This window comes from Athene cunicularia (assembly GCF_003259725.1).
Source record: "Athene cunicularia isolate RWA chromosome 6 unlocalized genomic scaffold, athCun1 chr6_part1, whole genome shotgun sequence".
In the NCBI taxonomy this organism is placed as follows: Eukaryota; Metazoa; Chordata; class Aves; order Strigiformes; family Strigidae; genus Athene; species Athene cunicularia.
Window position 1 is genome coordinate 17192739 of NW_020799105.1, and position 25349 is coordinate 17218087.

The 25349-nt window shown below is 40.2% G+C and overlaps 1 protein-coding gene across 2 annotated transcripts; it reads left to right on the top strand.

Annotated features, from left to right (window-relative positions):
- Positions 1-2825: 2825 nt before the first annotated feature.
- PLEKHS1 (pleckstrin homology domain containing S1) lies at positions 2826-23434 on the top strand. 2 transcript variants are annotated; one of them, XM_026851624.1, is made up of 15 exons: positions 2826-2964; positions 5336-5471; positions 6704-6795; positions 6901-7007; positions 8387-8521; positions 9870-9945; positions 10614-10679; positions 11415-11510; positions 15058-15168; positions 16154-16266; positions 17544-17753; positions 17996-18094; positions 19523-19658; positions 20452-20540; positions 22238-23434. In XM_026851624.1, the coding sequence occupies exons 2-14, from the start codon at positions 5441-5443 to the stop codon at positions 20518-20520; spliced, it is 1341 nt and encodes a 446-aa protein (XP_026707425.1). In that variant the 5' UTR covers positions 2826-2964; positions 5336-5440; the 3' UTR covers positions 20521-20540; positions 22238-23434. The 2 variants fall into 2 exon arrangements, with proteins under 2 accessions (XP_026707425.1, XP_026707424.1); XM_026851623.1 differs by having other exon boundaries at positions 2829-2964; positions 10614-10721; positions 22238-23433.
- Positions 23435-25349: the final 1915 nt, after the last annotated feature.

Here is a 25349-nt window from a genome sequence, read left to right on the forward strand (position 1 = left end):
ATGATAATTAACTGATAGAACAGCCTGTAACAGTGGTATTGCAGTTCTTCTGCTTGCAGAAATAAAACTCTCTGCTTGCTGATTCAGAAGTTTTGAACCAGCAGAAAGTTAATGCCAAGGCTTTGTTATAAATCATTAAAATTTAATGTTGAAAAGATAGAATTGTATGTTCCGGTAACAAATGTATGTTTAGATATAACTTCTATTTGTGAGGAGTTTTGCCAGGACTGGAAATACTTACTTGAATCAGAAACCAAAAGTGCCTTTTTAATTACTGTGCGGTCTTGATTTTGTATTTTGGAATTATGTCGGTGATGTTTATATTCCTATTTTTTATATGCTCTTTAAAGTTGATAGCTAGCTCAAAAAAGTAAGTTTAGTAATTTGGTTAAACTGATAAATGATTAGTGTTCCACCCTTTTCCCAGTTAATGAACTCTGTATTCTTTTGAAATCTTCCAAGAAACTAAGTGCATATTATTAAAGCCAAGTTACCAAATTATTAAGTTTATTTTCTTACAAATACTGTGGCATCGTGAGGAATATATTTTATTATATTTTCATAAGTCAAATTTACAGTTGTTTGAACTAAATGATTGTTTTATGGAAGTCTTGAGTATGAAATCAATAAAGACCCTTTTTTTTAATTTCCTATGAATGTCTGCATGTTTGTCACTCAATCTGGTGAAGTGAAAACCAAACAAAATACATCCCAAAACCTTTCTCAGCCAGGAATGCAGATCTTCAGCATCTTTTCAAGATGAGGTTTACAGTGTCAGTTGAATAGTGGTTTAGAATAGTAAGCTGGCGTTGGGTAACGTGGGTTAGGCAGGCCACATCCTTTCTTAGAGTAAACCAAATTCACTGAAAATAATTTAATTTAAATACTCTGATCGACCAGCACTTAATCTTGCCCTGTGTATAAAATGTCTTTATACAGTAAACTGTACACTGGTCTAGCAGTTCAGATAAAAATGTTCTTCCTATTACTTCTCCCAAATAGCTCCATCTTAAACTATTTTCTGGCATTGGAGATATTCCTGTTTTACCATGAGAAATGCGTCCAGACAACATTTCAGTATCCGTTCCTTCTCTGGAAGCTCTTTCATGTCTTTATGGTGCATTACTGTTTATTTGCTTAAAGTTTAGCCTGTTTTTAAATTTGTTAACAATATTCCCGTTTCCAAAACTATCCTTTTATTCATATCTGAAGCCAGAGAGCCTTGGGAACAATAAAGCAGCAAGTAGGGACTCTGAAACACGTCATTTAAGTTCTTAAAATAATGCCAAGGAATGTAACAGAATAACAGGTAAGGAGCACATTTCCTCTTCTGTTGTGCTTTTTTCTTAAAGGTTTTTTGTGAACTGTATTTTATTTGAAAAAAGCTATCGCAAATTTATCTTAACTTAGAAGTACTGTGAAAATATGAAAATTACCAGAAATAGTCCCTGGTCCAGCCTACAAGGAACTGCTGAGAAAGAATCAGAGGAGTTACTATTAGGGAGTTTCCTCTATGAGTAGGAAAAGCTGTTCTCCCTGCTGGGCATAATGTCTAAAAGTTTTTTTTAAAAAAAAAAGGTGGACAGAGTGGGTCTTTATCAGATTTTGTTGTACATTTACCATGACGGACACTAAATAAGGACAGCTTGGGAATTTCCAACTAGTAGGTGAAGTGATAGCAGTCTGTCTAAGAAAAAAGGCAAAGTAGTAATGTTATCTGAAGCTCTTCAGTGTTCTAATATGGCAAGCCAACAAGGCACTCTCAACATTTGCAAGAGGTCTCCTGGTAGACCAAAGGTTTCCTGGAACAGGATGATAGTATGGCACAAAGGAGCACAGCAATTCTGCCTACTGACTTACAATGAAAGGAAGAATTTGAGGCTGAATCTTAAACAACCTTTGGGCTAGTTCTAGGAAATGAAACGCACAAAGATCAGCATAAACTACCTAAAGAACATTGCCAGAGAGGAAAGCAACTTGGAAAGATAAAGTAGCAGTGAAAGAAAAGGAGGAAAACATTCCTTTATCTTAGGACCAGTGTCTCTGCTAGATGGAGCGTTACTTTAGACAGTGTCCAAAAAACATTAAGAGTATTTAAGAAAATTTCCCACCGGCAGACATCATGTCTGACTGGTGGTGTTTACACACTGAGCGCTGTGCCAGCCCAGGAGTCTGAGGGAACCCATTTGGAATGAGGAAGCCTGACCCTTTCACTTGAGTAAGAACAGCTGAACAGCGACTTGTAAGCTGTAGGGCATTTTAGCTTATTTCCTGATCCGATTTATAATTATTTTCTGTCTAACAGCAATTCCCTTGCCATCTGCAGGACTAGCCAAATGGTTTAGTGTGTAATATCATTAATGATATGCTGAATGTTCCTGGAGAGAAAAATCACATATAACCAAGACAGATCTGACCCTACAATGAAAGCACAGTTATCACATAGGTAGCATAAAAAAATCCTGCTTCACCATTGTATGTTTTAGTAAATGCTGTTGTTTAAATCCGAACTTGGTTACATTTTGTGGTACTGTATGATCTTTCAGGGTTCTTAATGTTGCTTTATCTTCCGGTCATGGGTGGATGTTATATTTTAGACACAGCTCAGGGGAAATGAAGGGACTGTTTAGAAAGCTGAACCAACAAAAGCCAGGCTTTTTTCTGCATGGGAGACATTTATGGCTGCCTCAAATGTGCACAATTTTTCATTGCTTGTAAGTGAATATTAATCTTCTGGATTTCCCCTTTCAGAACAGTCTTTAATTCACTTCCCATGGCAGAAACAGGAATTTCCTTGTGGGTCATATTTCAGGATGTTTGTATTTATACACGGACTATAAGAAGGCAGTCACAATGCAGGGCAAGGACACATCGTGTTTTGCTGCTGGAGGCAATAGAGGGAATCCAGAAATACTTAAAAGTATATTTCTCTAAAACCTTCTACACCATAAAGACATTTTGCATGTAAGTAGTAACAGTTTGTTTTCCTTATCTTGGTACTGTATTTTTGAAGTTTTATAATAGTCTTTTGACAGAAATGCCTCATTGCATTTCAAAAGGTTGAAAGCAATCAAATGTCTTCATGCCAGGCATACAAAACTCTGAGGGGGTATAAACGTGGAATTGGCATTGTCTATTCTGACTTAAACATAACCTGTTCAAAATGTTGCTTTCCATTAAAGAGAGAAGATGATTAAATGTAACAATTAAAAACTTTTTTCCAAAATGCAGTGAGATAGCACAACTGTAATCTCATAGGTTTTTGTCTTTCCACCTGCAAATCTTGACTTTTACGGAAACCTAGGAAGAGGCTTTTATCCTGTCATAGGCTCTTGGAATATTATTTTGCAAGAATGGCATCGTTTGCTAGTTGCAGTGACTCTGTCAGTCACATTGAAAAGAGTATTACATTGCCATTCACTGCAACCCCAGGTGTGTGCCCCTACTATTGACACGAACAATTTGACTTTGTTAATGTAAAAATGTGCAGACATTTTTAGTTTCAAAAATTGCTTTTTTGTCCTTTTTTTTTTTGGTAGACAATAGATGAAACCCTAGCAGTAAATTTTATAACAGTCTGTCACAGCATTTGTACAACAAATCTTTCTTCCAGAAAGGCAAAATTGCAGAGATTTCCCTAAGAAAAACCCACAACCAAATACATAAAAATACAGGCAGGAATGCTCTGCATTTCCAGTGGACTTAAGTTTGCAGTGGATCGTTCTCATTTACAGCATGGTATTGCCTGGAACAGGAGGTATGGAAATGTCGTGTCAGAAGTAAAATTACGTGTGTAACCCATCTTGTGTAGGTGAGTGAGGCCAGAAAATAACCGACCATTTCTGACCACCATTTCTGACCGTGTTTACTTCTGGCACCAAGGAGTAAATCTCCGAAGAAGCAGAAGCAAAGGAAACCCCTTAGATCTCTCAGTCCAGCCAGGGAGCTCAGCAAAGAACTAGAGCACAGAATTTGCAGTCCTTCAGATTTTCCCAGAAGAGGCTCTGCATCTTCAGATTGCACACATTGAAGATTGTGTAACCTTGCTGTAGCTAACAGACAAGCCAAGTTACTAAAAGGAAAGGATTTGATTTTTCAAGGAATGAGAGCTTTGGCGTAAGGCAAAGGGAAACTTGTGAAAAGTTTCCTAAATGATGTTACAGACATGGTATTACAAATCGGAAATGTAAGTATGTGAGAGAAACTAGATCTGATTTTAAATAAACAAGTAAGGAATGGTGAGATAATAAAAAACTGTCCAATGTGCAAAATGTAGTGCCCTGCATGCAATAAATTGGGAGGACTGTAGAGGTCACATAAAAATTGCAAAGAAATATCAGTGCTTTGGAGATCTGGCTCAGTTACCCTGACACCCAAATGGTGTTCTTATTCAAAGGAAAGCACTGAAAGGCAAATTAGCTCAAAAAAACCCCAGTGGAAGCCCATTAACCAAACCCACCTTTTATCTTCTAAATGCTCCATCTCTGTGTTCCTGCACTTATCAAATCCCACAGATCGCTGCCTGCATGTTTTGTTAAAGGGTTATTTAACAAAACTTCAGAGAAGCCCGTGGAAATGCATTGGGGCATTCTGCCTCCCTGCCAGCATCTATTCCAGTGGCTGCCACAGCCTGGCTATGCCAGCGAACAGGTTATTTAACTTCTCAGTTTTACAGTGAGATTCCCATTTCCCTGGCAACATTGGAGGAGACATTGCAAAAATAAGTTGACATAAATCAAAACAGATACTTCCTGTTTACCCCTCTGAAAAGTCATAGTACTAATCCACCTCTTAAAAAGCTGTGAAGTTTATTTCATCACTGGTTATAAATTGTTCTGAGGGCATTGTATTAAGGATGCTACAGACTTGCAAATGATTGTAATTACCATAGCATTATGACTAGATTTTCTAAATACATTTTAAACTCTTTAGGCCAAGCTATGACTATTTTATACAGGGCTAAGGCAGTGTCAGAAACATATATCGGATGCAATATTCCTAGGTTTCAGTTAGTGTCTCTAGTGCAAAGGAAGGGGCAAGATGAAATTCTGTTGGCATGTCTCACCACTTCCTAGGCAGATCATCTATTTGGCCTATATAAATTTATAATTTTAATTATTTGCAATTTTACAATTACAGTAGAATAAATATATTATGATAGCATATGTCTAATTTACTTTGCAATATAAAATATTATGATGTATAATAGTTGCTTAAATGAGTAATAATTATTATAATTGTTTATATAGTTCATTATAGATGTTTATGCTTATTTTATATAGTTTAATTATCACTACGAAAATAAACAATTGTGAGATATTTGTTATTTTCTCAGGCAACTGTGTGTACAGTGAAATGCTGCTCAGCAGCAAGCAAAGCGAAAGGGATTAGCTTCAAGGCTTTTGATCTCTTTACTATCTGTGTAGAAGAAACAATCAGGATGGCTTCTTCAAGCAAAAGAAATTCTGAAGGTACAGAATCTCATTTCCTAAGATTTGTCAGTAGTAAGGTTGAATCAGGTTTCAACCCATTCTTATAAATATATGATAACGTTCTCTTTGCCCTCCACCTGCCAGTGATTTTGTGGTAAACAATATGTGAAAAGCAGGGGAAAACAGCATACTGAAAAATTGGGAGCTCTCATCTGGACTTACATTGTGTGTTACTTCTGCCTCTCCGCTTCCTTCCTTAAAGAGGCTGTCCTAAATGCAGAATTTTTCTTGACCCTGACACAGAGGTTGAACTGACATTCGTGAAAAACGTTAAAATCCTTAAAAATTAACTGAGAACTGGAAGATACAGTCAGTATCTCCAAGGCACTGATGAGGAAGCCTTACCTCTGCTGAAGTCAGTAGTAAATGGTATTTCAGAACCAAGCAATTCTTGTATTACCACAAAGTTTTGTCATGTTATGTTTTCCAGAATTTAGGTATATTCCCTACTGTCCCTTACAGGAAGATCCAAAACGAGGTTGACTTTGCTCTTTTCAGTCTGGATTCTTAAAAAATCTTATTTCCCATACACAGTTTATAGCTTAAAAAATTGAATGAGATTGCCACTCCTTTCATTGGTTGTTAAAGTACATTAATAAAACTGAGATTTTGATTATAAACCCACTAGTGATTAGAAATGTGAATCTTAAACTACAGCTGGCCACAGAGTAGGCAGGATTGTGAACAAATACAGTCAGGCATTTTTCCCCCCAAGGTTTTCACTCATATTTTACATGTCAGACTTTTTTCTGTTGTCACATCATGACTCACGGTATAAGATGATCTATCTTTAGCTGTGTTTGCAACCTATCCAAATTGAATGATATCTACAAATTTCATTTGGGGGCTGGTTACTGTCTTTCAGATAACTAATTGTGAAGTTAAATAAGACCAGACTCCAGAAGTTAAGTAAGACCAGTTAAATAAAGAGAGAGGCTCTTGATATTTTATGAGCCCCCTACACTGTCACTATCATGTGTTTACCGTTTGAGCCACTTGTCAGCAGTAACAATGACATCAGGGAAGCATGGCCTGGCACTATATTTTTTAGCCTTGATTTGTGTTTGTCTTCTCTAATTGTAATGTACTTTATGGCCATTTAAGCATAGAAACCCAGTGCTCAGCAACAATTTCAAGTTCAAGCAGGTCTTTTGTAAGAGATTAATTGGCAACAAATTAAGTAATGATGCCGTTCATTTCTCTTTGATTAGTGAGAACTCAAAATACATTTTGCCCTGAAGATGGAGTCTGCAAGCAAGGATTCCTCATCAAATCACCACCTCTTCAACTTTTTGGCTCACAGGTATGCTACCACAAATTAGACATATTTCAGCAATCCCTCAACAAGCATCTATTATTTCTGCTATCCTGAAATTTAATGAGAGACAAATTACTTTCTCTTTGGCAGAATTCATGGAAAAGACGTTTTTTCATCCTGTCCAAATCCAGCAAGGGCAATTACATCCTGAAGTATCTAAAAGGCCAGAACATCAAAGGCTCCATAGCTGTTGATCAGTATGTAACTCAAATGCTTCGCCTTTTTATTTTAAGTCATGTATCAACATTCTTAAATGGCCATTGATTGTACAGACACTTGTTCCTGATTGAGGTGCTTGATCCAAATGCCACTAAAGTCCAGAAAAGAGTCCCTTGGACTTTTGTAGGCTTTGGGTGCAACTTACAGTGTATGATATACGCAGAAGTAAAAATCCTAAATTGCTTTAATGAAATTTGATGCATTTATGTAAGTAATTGTGGTGATGTGGTATCTGCAAACCAGATATCTTGGCCCTATGATCCCAAAGGCTGTATTCCTGTAGTAGAAGATATTTTATCTCCTGTGAGGACAGTGCTATGCATTCTCTCACATACAAGTAAGGACAGGCTATGCCACTCTTAACTGTGGCACACAACCTTTCCCACCTTACAGCTTTACAAAGTACTTTGCAAGTTGTGCAGAAGTCTCCTGGCTGTCACGTAGCCCCTTGGGCTCATGCTGACTGCCTCACTGCCTCTTACTCCGCAAAAAAATTGCTCTACTTGGCTCATTTGGGTTGGTCATTTCATTCCTCTCAGCACAGTGCCCACTGCAGCAAAGCTGAGTGTCATTTGCTAGCACCCTTTACCATGTCACATGTGGTATGAGATAGATACATAGAAGAAAAACAGTAAATGTAAAGGGAAATGTAAAGATTTTACCAGCCAGGCCTGGAGCTTAATGCTCCAGGCTCCTGGAACTGTTAGGCATGGAGGTCACTGGATTTGCATTGCTGTTGTGCATCTTCCATTAAAAGAATTTACATTGGGAAGCTTTCAGCAAAGTTCCAACTTGCTCAGTGACATGTGGTTACATTACTACCGTGATTACTCTTGTTATTATTTTTACTAATTTAACTTCTTGGAAGTTAATGGAAGTAGTGCTTCCATTTACGTATCCGTTAATTCTTCTCTGTTCCTCTTCCCCTCCATTAAAACACTGCTAATATACAATTAGTTTCAAATAAAACATATTATTCTGTAGTGGTTCAAAAACATCTGCCAGGAATTTTTCTTTCGATCATTTCTTTTCAAGATTCTGTGTTAGACCAGCAGCTCCTTTTTTTCAGAAATGAGGATCCAAAATCTGGACACAAGTCTTTGCAAAAGTTGATTTTATTTTTTTGCTTGGAAGTTTTGTTCATTGAAAGATCATCGGGTTTGAATGTGTGCACTTATTTTCTTGATAATATTTTCTGAGGAAAAATGTTTACCTTTTCCCATGCAGATCTCATCATATTATGCTGTGCTTAGAGTAAAATATGCACATACACACACAGATGTATGTATGTGTGTGTATATGTTTGTAGATATTTATGTATAATTATATAGGATGTTTGATATGGTTATCTTAACAGAATCATAAATGTCGAAGTTGGCATAAGCAACTCTGATATTATGGAAATGGTGAGGAAGATGTTTAAATGCCTTCCTGAACAGGTGATGTCCATCAGTACTGGAAACAGATGTTACTACCTCATTGGGAGCAGCAGGTAAGCATAGAAAGATGTGTAAATGCAACATGACTTTACAGTTAAGCTGGTGTAACACTAAGCCACTGCCCCAAGGCAAGATCCTGCTCCTTCAGAGCCGCTCCCATCCCTTTCTGTGTCTCAGCAGCTGATGGCGCAGCTCTGGGATGAAACGATTTATCTGGTTGATCCAATGGAAAACTGCAGTTTTCTATGCTGTTTTTTCCTCCATGGCTTAATTTTTGCTGGTTCAGACAGGTGAGCTAACCTTCCTTGCAGCCACACTGTTACAACATCTGACATGTGAAAGTAGCGGGAGCATGTGGCTGGGAGTGGGGATGGCAGCAGCAGTACCTCAATGAGGCAGTGCCACCTCAGACTGCACCGGTTAAGGGTCAGGGAAGAGCAGAGAACTTTGCCTTCTCACCCAGCAGCTCCTGGGAGTTAGGAAAGCTTCTGCTTCTTATGGATAAATCACAGGAAATAATCTTGCCCTGGAAAGTAGGTTGTTAATCAAGGGAAGCAGATTGAAGGGGAAAATTCTGAGGGAAAACAGATCCCAAAAGGAATGACTGGGGCCTTTACTGCAGCAGAGTGGTGTGCTCCCTGGTTTCGCAGGCTGCAATCCAGTCCTCAGCAAGGGCAGAAACTGCTGCTGTCGAGGTGATCAGCCAAAGCTCGGTTAAGTGAGGGAGGACATTTGGCACAGTGCTCCTCTGCTGCTGCTTCTCAGCTTCTCCTCTTCAGTTTCTCAGCCACAAGCATGTGAAGGGTTTTTCTGCCTTTATGCAGACAAGCAGCTGATGTGTGAAATGCTGATAAGCGCAGAAGAAAAACACAAAAACACATACCTGTGTGTTACTTGAGCATGCCACCCCACGCCCTCCCCCAAGGCACTGCTCTCACAGCCCACACTTGGTGGCAAGGGTTCCAGATTTATCCAACTAAATCCACCACAAGCATGAAACAGGGCTTCAGGGGGTCCTTCAATGACATGGTTCTCATCCTGCTCGCCCTAAAAGATTCTCAAGCCTTGTTAGCTGTCTTTATGGCAGGACTTGGCAGAACAAGCATTACACACAGAAAATGAAGCAGAAAGTGCTGTCCCACCTCTCCATCACTCTCCTCCTCCGTGTCTCTTGCACATGCACACACAGCTCCCTTTTAGCTCTCAGTCCTGGGCTGCACCTCTCTTTACCATCTGGCTATGGCCACCCAAACACTCTCTCTTGAAAGGAAGGTGCAGATTTTCCCCATTGATTTCAGGAAGTGTTATTTTTGGCCCCATAGGAAGAAGTGGGTAGGCAAATGGGTTTTCCTTGTGTTTTACCTGTGAGTGGGTTTTCATTTCTGTTGTTCCAACCTGCAGGCAGGAAACAGAGGACTGGGTTGATGTGTTATCTTCAGTCTACAGGGAGGCCAGAAGAGGTGGATTCTACCCCGAGGTGACACATTACTACACTTGATTTTAGAAAGAAAGAAGTTTCACTAGAAACCTGTGCAAAGGAATTTTCCTGATTTTGGCTTTGCAAGTTGACTCTTGCCTTGGTTAATCAGAAATTAATTTCCCATGTAAATCCTGTAACCTGGCTTTATGCATTAAGCAGTCATTGCACGGTCTGTCTGCACAGGGATTGATTTTACATTGAAGGACTCTCTTTGAAGAGTAAGCCACATGCAAATTAGGACATGATTGACATTATGCTTCAATGAGTTGCCCCTTTGATGCATCAGAATGAAAATGTGTGCAATTCTTACCATGTGCTTTTTGGTTATATTTACATGCTGATTTACAAACCAGTCCAATCTATTCTGTCAGTGTTATGAACCAGCTAGAAGCTCTGGTAGTTCAAGCCCAGGCCCAAGTTTCTGCACCTTGTCAGCCAGCCAGGCGTACCAGTTCAGACTCACCACTAAGCTACTTACATCCCTGCAGCTTCTAGTCAGCTCAAAGTGCCAGCAGGGCAAATTTATGTCTGCCTGAAAAATGCCATGTAGACAATGTCTCTGAGCCATTAAGAAGTAAAATTTGGACTAGTCAGATGTGTTGGTACAATGTAGCCCATGCCCATCAGGTACCTGTCTTCTTACACTGCTGTTATCTTGTTTCTAGAACCAAGATCTTCCAAATCCAGAAGTCAGAAGCCGGCCCTCCTCTTTGCCACTATTCTTGAATTCTGTAGGTACAACCAGTTTCTCGGAAAGGCAAAGCTACCACGAGGTAATCAGTTTAGCCATCCTTAATAGTGAGTTTGCTCCTAGGGGTGACTGTGAAATTTGATTTGTACAGTTGCTTTGTTCCATCAAAAGTTCTACAGAGCTTGTGCGATGGGTGCCCAGGTGGTCTGTTGTGCTCTCTGGTGGGGTTCCTCAGTAGGACCTGGATGATAAGATCAGAGAGTTCCCACAAATGAAAGACTTTTGAGGACAGTCTGCATGTAAGTAAAGGCAGGTGTTGATGGCAATCAGAAACGATATTCACTGGCCGTCTCAACTGATTGGCAAAGATTAGTGGGCATGAAGTAAGCCCCTGATTTGCTTTGGCATGCCTTTGCAAAGCCATGTGATGATTGTTTTGGCAGCTGCTAGCCACATTCTTCCTGGTTCATGACTGTGCTTTTCATTGTCTCTCTCCATGATGTAAAGTTAAGAGGGGAGTTCAGGTCCGGTTCCTCTGTGCCTTCCAGATCTTCCCCTCAATATTTAAATAGAAAGGAAGGAAAGCATTGCTGCTGTCCCAGAGCAACTGCAGTCCCTGTCCTCTGGCAACAGGCTGAATAGCAGCCAAGGAATTGTAGGTTTTTCTCTAGTCACAAAAGTGTATGCAAACAGCCCATCTAGAGGAAGCTAAATGCAGGTGAAGCACCTCCAGTGTATCTTTTAAGAGGAGTCAACTTTTTTCTTTTGTATATAGGAGAATGGTTCTTCAGAAGACAAGAACAGGCCTAATTCAGATCCTGGCGTTCATCAGGCTCAGTGTGACTCACCAAGAGGAGTTTGTCCAAGGCTGGTGAGCAGAACAAATCAAACAGCTCTTGACTTGTTCAGTCTGCAGAGGTGACCTGAGTATCTGTAACTACAGATTATCCACCTACTTTCCCAGCACACTGCGTTGGTTTTCGCTATGAAAGTTTCCTAAAGATTTAGTCTCTTGTCTTGTTTAGCACTGAAAATAACTGAAGAACTTGCTTGAAATATCCTCTGTTTACTTTGCTTCTTGAAGGCATATCCTCAGAGTTTCTGTGCAGCAACTGCCACTTGTGGCAGCTCTCAAACTGGATCAAGAAAACTCTGAAGTTGAAATGGTTGAGGATTTGCTCCTCCCATCACATTTTTCAGCTGTGCCAGTTTTCCTAAAAGGTTTCTTTCTGTAGCCTCTGCCAGTAGCAATTGAATCAATGTTAACTGAACTACAGAACAAGGGCTTGTTAAATTGAGGCACACCACTGGACTGACCTTCTGTCAGCATAAATATGACTTCAAGGAATTTAGCTTCCATGTCTGTCAGGAATGATTTAAAAGATACAATGATGAATGTCATCATGTGTTATTGGCTAAATGTTCTGACCTGTGTTCCCCGAACAAATACCTGCAGGAGTTTTGGATGTTTTTTACCCATCCTCTGCCCTGGATTACTGCCTTTGCAACAGAATCAACAGAACAGAAGGCACAATCAAAGCTCCACCATACCAGTGTGCAGTTTGGCAGATGAGTTTAAACCCATCTTTATTAGCAGTTTATGCATTGGACTATGATCTGGAGTGACTGAGATACAGGGAAAAGAATCTGTTCTGCTATCATAGCTAACAGGGTGGCAAATCACATGCTGCAGTCACCATCCATGTATATAGGCTGGCAGCAAGTATGAGACAATACATCTAAATTTAGTGAAAAGAAGTGAAAATAGTTCAAACTACATTGCCATGCCATGGGCAGTTAGCACAGCTCAGCTGATGCACCATACTTTATGAAGCTGTAATAATTCAATTGAGAGTCTGAGCTGTGAAATGCAATGGAGTTAACCCTTAGTCTGTTTTTAACTAATGCTGCTCTGGATGCATACCAAAGCTCTCTTTCTGTCTCTTTCTTACGCATGCCATTTCTGTCTCATTGATTAATTCTTCTCATAGTTATGATGCCTCATAGAGCATGTGTTATATGCAGCTGTTCAGACTAGGTCAGACTGACCATAGGGGTTACAAGATATGGAAGCTGGATTTTACCTTTTTAATTTGAAGCAGAGGGAATAGCAGGAAGCTCATATTTCTCTTTCAGCATGTATGAAAATAAATAGCCTTGCCATACAACTAACAAGAAACAAAAATGTTTGTTCATTCCATTAAAATATTTCACTTGCCTCATAAATTTAACATCTGCTAACATCTCCAGATCTATTCTCTGCTCAGTGATGTCTAGGCAGCTGACTTCCAGATTAATCCCTTGTATTTGCTTCTTTTTAGAAGTATGACTCCACATTTCTAGTATCTGATTCATTTTGCTTTTTATCAGTGGTTCCCTCACCCAGGCCCAGATCTTGAAAACTCTTTGGTCAGTAGCCATTCCTTATGCACTCAGGCCTCTCAATGTCAGCTGAGTCCGGTCACACAGACAGGGACCCTGGAGAGATCTGGGGACCTGGCTCCCTTTCAACCCACGTTTTGGAGCTACCAAACCACATCTGACTTAGCAGTTCAGTATCAGCCAGTTTAATACACAGTTCTCAATACCTGAAGTACATAAAAATAAGAGGCCCCATCTTACATCACTCTGTACTGCACATTACTGTATTTCAGGCACCTAGGCGTCCTTGTCAGGATCTATCGGACACACCTGAGTTTTTGAAAAAGTTCCTCTGTCCAAGGGCAACACATAACCTTCTACAAGGAGCCTATAACTATAATATTACTCAGTTGTTCTCCAGGTATCATTTCCATCTTATGCTACAGCCAGTTTTCTCGGTAATCTTTCTCTCTAATGTAAATCCACATCATGGTTCAACAGAGGTTTGAAGAATTTGTTTAGCTGCAGAGCTGAGAACTGTAAGCTGCAGTTAACTGCACTTCTCTGGTGGTAAAGTACCTTGAGGAACAGAGATGTTGGCAAACTGCTTTAGGGAAACACCGTGCTGCTGCAGTTTAACCCTCTCCTTCCCATTCTCCCTATAATCTGTGATAGTGCCAGGGAGAAACACTATGCATTTGGCAAAAGGTAGCCACTGTCAGTGATTGAAGGCTGAGTTTGGGAAGCTGATGAGTGCTGTCTGCTCTCTGAGGTTTCCTAGGAGTTGGAGGATCTCAAGACTTCATAAAACCACATTATCTTTCCCCTTCTCCCTAAGTTACTTGTTTGATTGATCCAAAGCCCCTGAAAAGTCACTAGGAAACTCATTCATCACTTTAAATCATGACCACAGAGCCAGGCTTGTTCCTGCTGTAGGTTTGTTATGCACTTTTTGAAGGACTGTTTGCAGCTTTGTTCTGACTCTTACTGTGTGAGTTGCTTTTTATGGCATTTATACCAACAAGGAACAAAAATACATTCATCATCTTTAATTTCTATTCAATGACAGTTTCTTCTCTTTACGTGTAAGAGAGTAATTAGTTTAATTTATTTTACCTTGAAAACAGTAATATATTCTGTGGCATATTTAGCAATTATTAAAATGATCACCATGGAAACCAAAGATGTAAGTGGAGAGATAAAAACTGGTTGCATCACAAACACGGCATGGAGAATTGCATTGGAAGGCAGCTAAACACTAATTACCATACACTTCGCTATAGTGAAGTCAAAAAGGAGACATAAAAATAAATAATTTATCTTTGTGATAGTAAGATGAACTTGGTGGAGGGATTAATTTCTGCTTGACTTACCAAATTGCCACAAACTTAGTATTTGAGGTATTTAGGAAGGCAGAATATTACTCGGGATACAAAGAATTCAATGACAGGTCTCCAGCCCTCCAGGATATGTTCTAGTTCATAGAGAAGTATGAGATAATAGACTGCTCACTAGTCAGGGAAGTCCCAAATTCATTCTTTACTTGATAGCGGTTAAAAGGTGCTTAAAAAGGACAAATATATCCCAATCCACCTCTAGATTTCATACAGATTTTTTTCCTAGTGGAAAGACTTTAGAACTGAACACAAATAAAAAAACTTTTTCACACAAGTAACCCTAAATGCATGCAGATTCATACATGGAGTGTTTAATCCACTTGATTTTTAAACAAAATAACAGGTTGTGGACATGCAATCAATTGCAACTGCCTGGTTACCACAAATTCATCTCTGAGTAGTAATACCAGAAATACTAATACCAGCAGCCAGTTTTGTCCTGTGCAGTGGATCTCAAAAATACAAGAAGAAGCACAAATATAGAAACCTTGTCTCTAAAACAGACTGGCTCTGAGCATATCTCGCTTCAAGGAGAAACATGTCTTCCCATGTTTTCTGTTTATACTTGCTGATTCTGTTACTTCTCCATGTGAATGATTAATACATGTTAAACAATCTGTGTAACTGATCCTGTTAAATACAAACCCATTATTTTAACAGGATAAGGATCTTGGAAAAAGTGAGGAAAAGCTGCTGTCATCAGACACAGATGAAGACATCAAAAAGGACGAAGAAGATTATTACCAAACTCCCACCAATATTTTAGCAAAGGTAGTTTATCAGTTGTGAGTTCTGCTGCTTTCTTAACAGCTCCAGGGAGACAGGAGACATTTAATGAGCCATAGAGGAACTGGTATGAGGAACCACTAGTACCTTGCAAAAGAAATACGTAGATAAAGCAGTAGGTAATAGAGCTTTCATTCGTACAAGAAAAAATACACTAGACTCATTCAAAGGATCTTTCTGGTAGAAAGTGGCATTTTGACAAAAACATTGCTGATTTTGTTGAAATTCCCCAAATTGACTGTTTCATTGTAAATGGCTTTTGCCTGTTGTATAACAGGGTTTGGGGGTTTTTTTGAAAGTGAAAACTTAATTTAGAAAATGTAACAGTACATTATTTTTATCAATTTTAAAATGTAATTATGCTGAAGCTTCAGTAAGCTGCATAAAACAAAGCAGTACTTTAGAAACGCTGTGTAACATTTTGGTATCTACATTTCATTGTGAAACAAGGAAGCAGAAGGAATCCTATCGGTAATTTTAAACAAATTTTGTCACCTAATTTGGGAGGCTAATTTCTCTAGGCTTCCCATGTAATTAGTGGTCAGGAGAAGCTAAGTGGTCAGTCTTCTGCAGAAATCACAGCCTTTCTCCCAAGACTGAACAGCAAACTGAAAGACACTAACAATATGATTTTGTCATATAATCTAAGCACTTCAAGTTAAGCATACTCACATTACAAGACTGTTTTTCCAACCTGCTTAAATTAAAATGTAATGAAATTTTTGTGGTAGTACTTTAGAATATAACTGGTTAGGTCCCAACCTGAAAGTGTCAATAATACCAGATAACATTTAACTTTTAAGTTTCACCTTTCTAGCTCACAGTTTCTGGGAACTGACTTACTTGGGGAAAGCCAAGCTATATCAGCCAATGGGTTTAAGCAGCATGCGCACTGAATGAAATGAGGAAATTAATTTCTGTAGGCAGAACGATGAAAGTAATGTCTTATATTGTTATGTCTTTCCAACAGTGTGCTACTGAAGTATCAAAGCCTGACCCTACAGCTGAGTCTGATGTCCCTGTGGAGGAGAAGCCAGTGCAGAACCCAGTAAAGGAGAACATTTATATGTCAATGAAATCACTGTAAGTAACAACTTCATTAAGGATTTGCAAATTAAAAGTGACATATTGGTACAGATAGAGCCATCATCTGTGGTATTTACATAACAATATCTAGAAGCTGCATCTTGTTTGAATGAGTCCTTCTTTGGTCTTGGTTCAGAATGTTCAGAATTTGTGGGAATATGAGACTGAAACTCAAATTCATTAATGCGAAATTTAAACTCACTTTGCAAACAACTGCATTTAGACAGGCTCCGACTACAGGATGCAGCACCTTCTGTTCATTCATACTTTTTCTAGGATTTCATGACATAATAGCCCTCCACTTTACTCAGACACCACAGCCAAGCTCCAGCAACCTTTCAGACAGGTACTCTCCAAAGCAGACAGCATTATCTAGTGGTTAAAAGAGAAAGGTAGACATGGGGCATTAGCTCCCAGCTTTTCTAGTAAGAGTTATGTGGTCCTGAGTAGATCACCTCCTTCCTCCCATTTTCCTATCCAAAGAATGGGTCTGATGTGATGTACTTTGAAAGTACAGTGTTTGGCATGTCTCAAAGACAGACCTGAACGTTGTGTCACAGTTGTAGTGCCACAGGGCACTTCACAACCTCCACGATACAGCACAGTCTGCTTGAGGGAAAGTGTGCCTACACAGTAATAGCCATTAGCTATGGCCTGCTGCCCTCAGACAGTCAGCTCTTATGCTACATAAGTGGGAGGCAATTGAAAATGCAGACCCACAAACCAGTTTATTCCAATAGATTTATTCAAGCTCATCTGTGTCTTTCAGAGCCCCTGGAGGGAATTACTATAAAAACCTCACAAGCCCATGCCATCCAAGTTAAAATATACCAAGAGCAGCTTTTGCTGCTAACCCCCGTCTTGTATGGGGTGTGGAGGGGAGTTGGCTCCAGGCATTATAAGGCTCATCAGATAAACCTTAAATGAGTTCAAGCACATCTGAGTTATTCTATCTACCAGGGAACATCCCTGCAGAAGCCAGTACAGCCGTGGCCAACAATCTGTACTCAGTTTCTTTGTCAAGGCATGTTGTTAGCTGGAGTGTTTTCAGGCTTATTAAACAGTCTTTAAATACTGAAAAGATTTATTTTGGGATTTATCGTCCATTTTTAGAGGGATTGTTTATTTTACTTAGCTGTAATTTTGTCCACTGGATATTCTACAAGAACTTGTTATCCTTTGTTTCACTGATGGCTATTTGATCCAGCTTCAAACACATCAAGAGTGTATGGAATGGTCAAACCAATTCATTATTTCTCATCATTCCTCTTCAGTAAGTTGCTAGATGAGAGCTGCCAGCTCATGCATAGATGTGATGGGCTCCCGTCTCCTCCCAAATGCCAGGACAACAGTGCATGTCCAAGAGACTTGGAAGCAAATAGAGGCCTGAAATTCCCAGAAAGCAGCACCAGCCAGCAGCCAGCCCTCCAGAGAAGGCAAAATTCATTACCACTTTCAGTGGTTCAGTTGTCTATACTGCTCAGGTGAGTGTCTTCTCCATTTTCATTGCAGACAGATGTGTTCATGGGTTTCAGCTGAGGTGGTGGAGCATGCTAAGCCTGTCAGAGTTCAAGGAGCGTCTGGACAACACTCTTAGTCATATGATTTAGTTTTAGGTAGTCCTGTGAGGAGCAGGGAGTTGGACTCAATGATCCTTATGGATCCCTCCCAACGTGACATTTTGTGTGATTTATGATGCTACGATCTCTGATGTTTTCTTTCACAGTCGAGTTACAGATGAGACCCAACTGCAGGAATTGGACATTTTCATCCCCCTGGCAGTAGTAAGTTACCTAAAACTTACTGAAGCAGCAGGACAAATATGGTAAGTTCTGGATATCTTGTGTTGGTTGGTGTTTGTCAGATGTGAATGAGTGACAGTGAGGTACAGATGTGTCCAACCATACACATCCATGTACAGTTTGGGCAGTGCAGAACAGGGCAGGGTCAGTGTGTGCTGGTACTTCCATGATTCCTTTCTGCTCTTTCTGACTATGCACATGAGTTTCTATTTCAACTGCTGTTGAAAAGGGCTATATAGAATTGAGATCCCTCAGCATGAGGTGTAATAATTAGTAATGAAGTTCCACCCCAACAGCTATTCTTCTAATGTTGATATGAAATCACCTAATTACTGCTAGTCAGTTTTACCTTGGATTTGGTGAACCACAATGGTGATGTCTCATATATATATAGTGAGGGAATAGAGAAACATGGCTTCGAGCTGACTTGAGTTGGATGTGAGCACAAAATTATGTCTAAATTAATCCCAGCAGTTGTTCAGTGCTAGGAATGAGTGCTAGGCAGAGATTTTCACAAGTAGGTGTTATGGGCTAGAGCACATACATCCTTTTAGTAGTCCCGTTATGAATTAGTGCTCTCCTAGACATTCAATATCAATGACTAGGATAAAGAGGATGGAACAGAAAAAATGCTCAATGCATACTCCTTTGCTTCCTGTTGATCTTTCACTGCCACACAACACCGAGACTTTGTTTTGCTGCTGCTCTCATATTCACACCAATCAGGTGCACTGTTTGCACAGCAAGTCACTTTGTTTCAGCCATTGTCAGCAGGAAGCAAAAATACCATTGCAAAAGGGACTAGAAATGGAATCCCACCTCAATAATTTGATCTACATCTAAATTTACAGAGTTTTCTCAGTAGAAATTCATACTGAAAGAATTTGGGGCTTGTTCTGGAAGGGAACAGATCACTGGGTCTGTAAGGTCAGCTAATCCTAAATAGCTTGTCATCAAGGAGAGTCTATCAGACACCATCAGGAAAGAGATACTAGAATTTCCATAAGGGTCCCATCAGGACAGCTATGGATCTCTGATCCCTGCAGTTATATCATAGGTAAAACACATGATAGTAAGTTTTAATTTCATTCTTTTGGGATGACTTCAGAAATCGTCTTGGTCAATTGAGCTAAAGCATCTACAGTGAGTGTGACCCCCTGCTTTTGCACGGGAATTCCCAACTTTCACTGGTGACCTTGCTAGCACCAGTTTCACCTGTTAACATGCTACAATGTCAGCATCATGGTCACCTTAAGGAGGACCTGTTGGGATGGATGAAGCAGCTTAATTTCAGCTAGAACCAGATCAAAAAGTTGCAGAGCCATTCAACCTGTGTGTTATTTCCAGAGGGCAGTACCATAAATGCAGTCTGGTTCAGCTGTTACCATTCCGTTAGCAGTAACTGGATATCCCATGTGTTTCCTTTATTGTCTGTCCTCCAAATACCCCAGTGTCTCACAGTGGACTGGTCCTTGCCATCTGGGATGTTTCTTTAATCATGGAGACCGTATAGTGGCTGTGAATGATCTGCAACCCCAGGACGTGGAGGAGGCTTACTTCTTCATCAGCAGGTCCACAAGAAAGGAGGTAGGCTTGACTAACCTGAAGGTGATAGTCAAATGAATCAAGTCAAGTGAGAAGCAGCCTGATTTCTGCCTTTCAAGTGGCTCCATTCAAACCAATTTACTCTGATTTAAGTTTGGCATGAATAACTTCAATACCAAATAGCTCCTCAGCATCATTGTGATGTAGTATCTTTTATTCCTGGGCTACTTGGGGAATGCAAGGTCAGCACTGCTGTGTTTGAGGACTTGAACTCAGAGAGTCTGAGCAACACTGAGAGATACTACTGGGCTACTGTAAATTAGAGTTACCTGGTATTTTTTGGCTAAGTTCTGTGAATTGCAGACTTTGGGAAATAAATGATAGCTTCCAATGGATGTGTACTTGCTTATAGTGGCTTTGGGTACTGGGGGCAGAGCCCTAGACTCCTACCTCATGTTGGTTATCAAGCACTATGCATCTCCTTGTGTGATACCACTTTTTTTAAAGAATGTAGGACATTTCTAAGTGGTGCCTTAACACCACTGTGATCTACTACATGTTGATACCTGTGTTTCTCTCAGATGGACTCACATTTCAGTATCCAGGTTCTCTGACCCATACTTGAAACACATTCATATTTGAATTTTGCTGAGAAAGTTGAGGTCATCAGATGCTGTTGCCATCTAAATAAAAGAAAGACAGTCTCAGCAAGGAAAAAAATACTCATCTCTTAACAGATCATTTTTATTTAGCTAGTTAAAATACAAAAGTCTGATAGCACAAATGTTGATCAGATATAACACGCTATAAAAATTCTTTTTTTTTAATTTTTAAGGTGAAACTTACTGTTTGTAGGATTCCACATTCAGATATCTTCCATGTTAAAGGCTGCTCATGTTCCTGAAAAAAGACCTCAATGATTAAGTAAGTGCCAAAGTTCAAGGGAAAAGATCAGGGAGAATAATATGACATATAGTGTATGGAGGTAATCTTTATTTTCTAGAGCTGCCAGACATCTTTTGTGACTGAAGTACAAAAAATAGAGAACATGGATTTCATTTTCATTTTATGTCTTAATAACTTGTTTTGTTGACATGAGAGACATGTGTTTGGCTTGTATTTCATGTTGGCATGTATTTCAGTTACATGAAAAAAAATGACAGTTAAATACTTTATGAAACCTCTGCTCTGTGTATACTTTGTGCTTTAGTAGAAAGTACCAGTTCACACTTCTGCTTGCCTTTTAACCCTGAGTTACATTGATTTATACTGAACTCCTAATCAGTTAGGAGTGTGGAAACTACCTACATTTGGAACAAAGCCATGTTTTCCCCTTGTTTCCTCTTAGCTACAGACAGGCAAAGGCAGGCTGAGAGCTGTAGTGTTGGAAGGAAGGCTGGTAAATAAAGTGTTACATCGTATTTCAGTGGGATCTCCTTTTGTGTTATGCCCCGCGTGTTACAAAAATACATTCAAAAAATAACAGGAAAAAGAGCTGGCTGGAGAAAAGGAATGTGTCTGGAGCACTTTGGGGTTCACTGGCAGCCAAAATAAGCCCTAAGTGAAGAATGAATGAGTGGATTTGGAAGAGAGGAGGGCTGACCTGCTCTGTGAAGGTGTTACTGGTAAAGACATCTGAGAAAACCAGAGAGAGAAGTGGTGCATAGGATGGTGCATGCACTCTGCCCAGCGCACAGAGTTCTACTGAAGGAGTTTTGATGCTGCCAAGTACTACCATAGGGATGGCACTGGTACCGCAGCATTTCCAGAGCAATTGCTCAGTTGTTTCCCAAACAGTGACATTTCCTCTAAATATTTATTTGTGAATATGTCATGCTCCCATTGCTATCATAGAAACATGACTGATTTTCAGCTAATATCACACCAGAAGGTGTTGGTGCTTGGTGTGGATCTGCCTGCAGAGGAGCCTTTACTGGATGCTGAAAGGGAGCTTTGTCCTGTACTACAGTGACCTCTGTTGCTTACAGAAACATGGTGTGGTATGGCGTGTATGCAGAACATGTGCGGATATATGCAGGTGTATTTACATACATAAATACCACTGTAAGATAGATTGTATTAATATACAATGATGTGGCAAAAAAAACCCAGATCACTGGTTTTGGGTACAGATGATTTTTATCTTGCCAGGTACAACCAAAATAACTACTGGGTTTAGCAGACATAGGATTATTGATATTAGGAGATTTATATGAGCTTTGATTAAGGTGGATTTAGGCCAAAGGAGGTATTTGCCCAGCTTCCAGTTAAATTAGGCCAAGACAGCTACTACAGTAAGAAACTACACTCACTAAAATCAGTGTTGGTGCCACTTATTCCAGTAGTAAATTTGACAAATGTGCTTTGTATGCTTCCTTTAAAATCCAGTCTGGACTTGAAAAAAATTGTTAAAAAATTTTATTTAGCCAAAGATGAAAACAACATCAGTAACTCAAAGCAAATAAACACAGATATTTATATATTCAGACTTCTATTTAAAAGATTAATTTCCAGACAATGTTTCCACAGCCTGTCTCTTCTGTTTTTGTGATAAAAGTGTTTGGGACATGCTTATTTCTCAAGGTGGGAAAGGATCACAGTTTTTGATATTTCCATTTCAGTGGTGTTCAAAGGCTTGTTTGTGCTGAATTCTTCATAAAGACAGAGGGAAACCCCAGTTCTGAAACTACAGAGGCTGAAAATGGAAGAAAATTCATACCTTGGGAGCTCTCCTCCAAAGCTGCTATAGGACTCCTTTGCTTTGCACTGCCTCTTTGAGCATAACAAATCCATTTCTGCCTAAGGAGTCTCCGAGGGATGGGATGGCCAGCTCGCACCAGGGCTGCTTCCAGCTGTGTAACTGTCAGTCTGCTAGGACAGTCCTCTAGGCCTGAACCCTAAAATCACAGATCATCTAGTTTAAGAGTATCCACTGAGGATGTCACCCTCGACCTTTCCTGCTCAAGGTTTGCCTAAGCTCTTCTTCTGAACTTTAGAAACTGTGTTGTTCCAAGATTCATCTCTGTGTAATTAGGAAGGGGTTTTTTTTCTAATATTTATCCTAAATGATTTTTTCAGAAAATGAACATGTTTTTTTCTTGCCCTGTTCTCAGTTGGCATGGAGAATGCTCGATTTCCACTGTCTCCAGAGAAATCTTCATTCTGGAAGGTTTTTTTTCTGTCTGTTCTCCCTTCTCTTTTTTTTTTTTTTTTTTTCCAAACATCCTGCATTCTTTCAACATTCTTTCAAACATTTCCTGAAAGTGGTCATATGTCACTGAACTGCAAGACAAATACCGTATGTTTCCAGTTATGGGTGAACAAAGGAGGTGAGACAGCCGTAAAGCAATTTCCTGGAACCTCACAGAGAAACCTTTCCAAAAAAGGGGTGAACTGGCGAAGAAGCTGTGAACCATACGTGGTGGTGGGAGGAGAGCCACTGCCATGGAAACCACACATGGCATTGCTGCTGAAGCAAGTGTTGAGCAACGCATGCTGCACCTCTTGGCCATGGAACAATGTTACTTTTGGACCCAAATAGGATTTGGGAAGATACAGCATGCACAGGGTAATTCCAGAATATTTCAGAAAACTGGAGGATTACTTCTGTACTTCAGTAAACAATTACTGATGTGTTACCCCATAACTGATCATTATGTCAGTTTGCACAATGATAAATGCAAATAATTAATGTCACATATCGTCTGATTCATAACACTTAAAGAAATACAATATGGAAATGACATCGGTATAGTAAATTCTGGTAGGGCATGTGAAGTTGTCTGCCCATATATATATATATATATATATATATAAAATAAATGTGTTAACACTTTACAACACATTGTATTCTGCAAATATCTCCTTGTCCTCCAAAGACTAGCTGTAACTTCCCAGAAACCTGCCAAATAGCCCTTTTAAAAAAAGCTACCCTTAAAAAACCCAAGATCAACCTCATTCTGAAACATTTTTTCCCAATGTGAAATTTTTACCTTTCTTCAAATGAAGAAAATTCTGCTACATCTCTAGGCTGCTTCTAGAAGCAATAGCAAAGGGAAATGCCTATGTGCATGGTATTACCCCATGCTCACTTGTAGTCCTGGAAGGTCTGGAGGGAATGTCTTTAAACCCATGCCTTCTGAGGGGTAACTGGTAATGTTTTAGATCACCTGTAGGCATTTTAAATGTGTTGTGTAAGCACACAGTCTTAAAGAAATAGGTGATAGTGTAGCTTCTTGTTGCAGCATGCTTTTATGGTGTCAAAATCTTTTCTCAGCTGGTAAATTCTGGGCTTTGGAAGGTTCCTGGCACAGACGTTTAAATTGACATGAGTTGAAATTCAGTGAATCCACAGACTAGTGAATCTGTGTGAAAGACAGCTGGAAGAAGGCTGCAGATCCTGGAGCTTTGTACTACTGACCCCATGAAGTAACGTGCTTGGAAGCTGGGGCCATTGCTCAGCACCTGCAAACTGGGTGTACCAGAGAGGCAAAACCCAGCTGACTGCAACATGGATTACAGGATTAGCTAACAATTAACATGCTCTTCACTAATTATTTTATTTCCTGTCATTGAGTACAGCCAGTGCCTTTAGGTTGTTTCCCTGGCTGTTAATTCATGGCACACTCCCATGCTGCACTCACTCATTAGTGACTGCTAATTTCCCCCCCCTGAATTCCCAAATATGAATCATGCTCTTTCTACCACTCTAGTTCCCTTCTCCAGCAGAAAAATGGCAGTTGCCCAGGAGAAAAGCAAATTCCAGAACAGAGAGAAAGTAATGGTAAGAGAAGACTCCAAATTGGTGTAAGGTCACTGAAGTGAAAATAGAAAGCCCATTGTACAGCGAGCACAAACCAGCCCACACGACACCCACACTTCCCCTCGAGGGCAGCACTGCCGATAACTGGGGTTGGAGTTATACACTGATCAAGAGTCCTTCAGGAGAACGAGTCCAGCCAGGAAAGGTTACTTGTGCTGTCTGTGCCCATCCTAAACTGAGCCAGAGACAAGCTCCACATCGGGCGGTATCTGGTGGAGTCCCTCCAGCCTGGGAACCCAACCAGACACGCTTCAGTGGGGCCGAACTGATGGCAAATGGAGTCAGCAGAGGAGCGGCTGCAGTAGAGGGGAGCAATGTCACCTTGCAGACCAGGGAGGGAGCGGATCAGCGGTGAGCTGGGGATGCCACGTGCTTCACCTATGTTTTGCCCCAAATTTTCTAGACCCCAGGAGAGCCATGTCCCTGCACACTCAGTAAAATTCAATAAGTGATTTCAGACGAGTTTGCATCATACTACTTCTTACCATGAATGCAGTCTCCAGCATCACATTCAATACTGTGAATTGCTTTCCCTCCCAGAACATCTGCAGGAAACACCTCCACCAGACCTGTATGCTGCAGGCATGGGGCTGGTTCCTCAGTGCCCCGTTATGTGGAGAGATGCCAGTGTACCCACTCAATGCTAAGGGAGAAGCCGTTTCTGCAGAAACGGCTGCCCTTCAGACAGCGCTGCCACGGGCGAACATTAGGTGATGCTCCCACTTCCCTGCAGGGAACGGGCTCACCCCAGTTGTGTGCTGCTTACAGAGAGCTGCACCAAGCAGGATCTATGGAAATCTCAGTTCAGTACTTCAGGCCCCAACAGGGGACATACCAAAACTTAGAAGGGTACTTCCTTGCTACTGCTTCCATTGTCAGCTAGAAGGTGTGCTGAATCCTCAGCAGAAATC

What these genes read in the sequence shown, in the direction of transcription:
- PLEKHS1 (XM_026851623.1), top strand. Translation starts at nt 5,441, where the DNA reads ATGGCTTCTTCAAGCAAAAGAAATTCTGAAG. An exon ending in TATATGTCAATGAAATCACT is followed by an intron (nt 16,267 to 17,543) that starts GTAAGTAACAAC and finishes ATTCCTCTTCAG; the next exon opens with TAAGTTGCTAGATGAGAGCT. An exon ending in CAGTTGTCTATACTGCTCAG is followed by an intron (nt 17,754 to 17,995) that starts GTGAGTGTCTTC and finishes TTTCTTTCACAG; the next exon opens with TCGAGTTACAGATGAGACCC.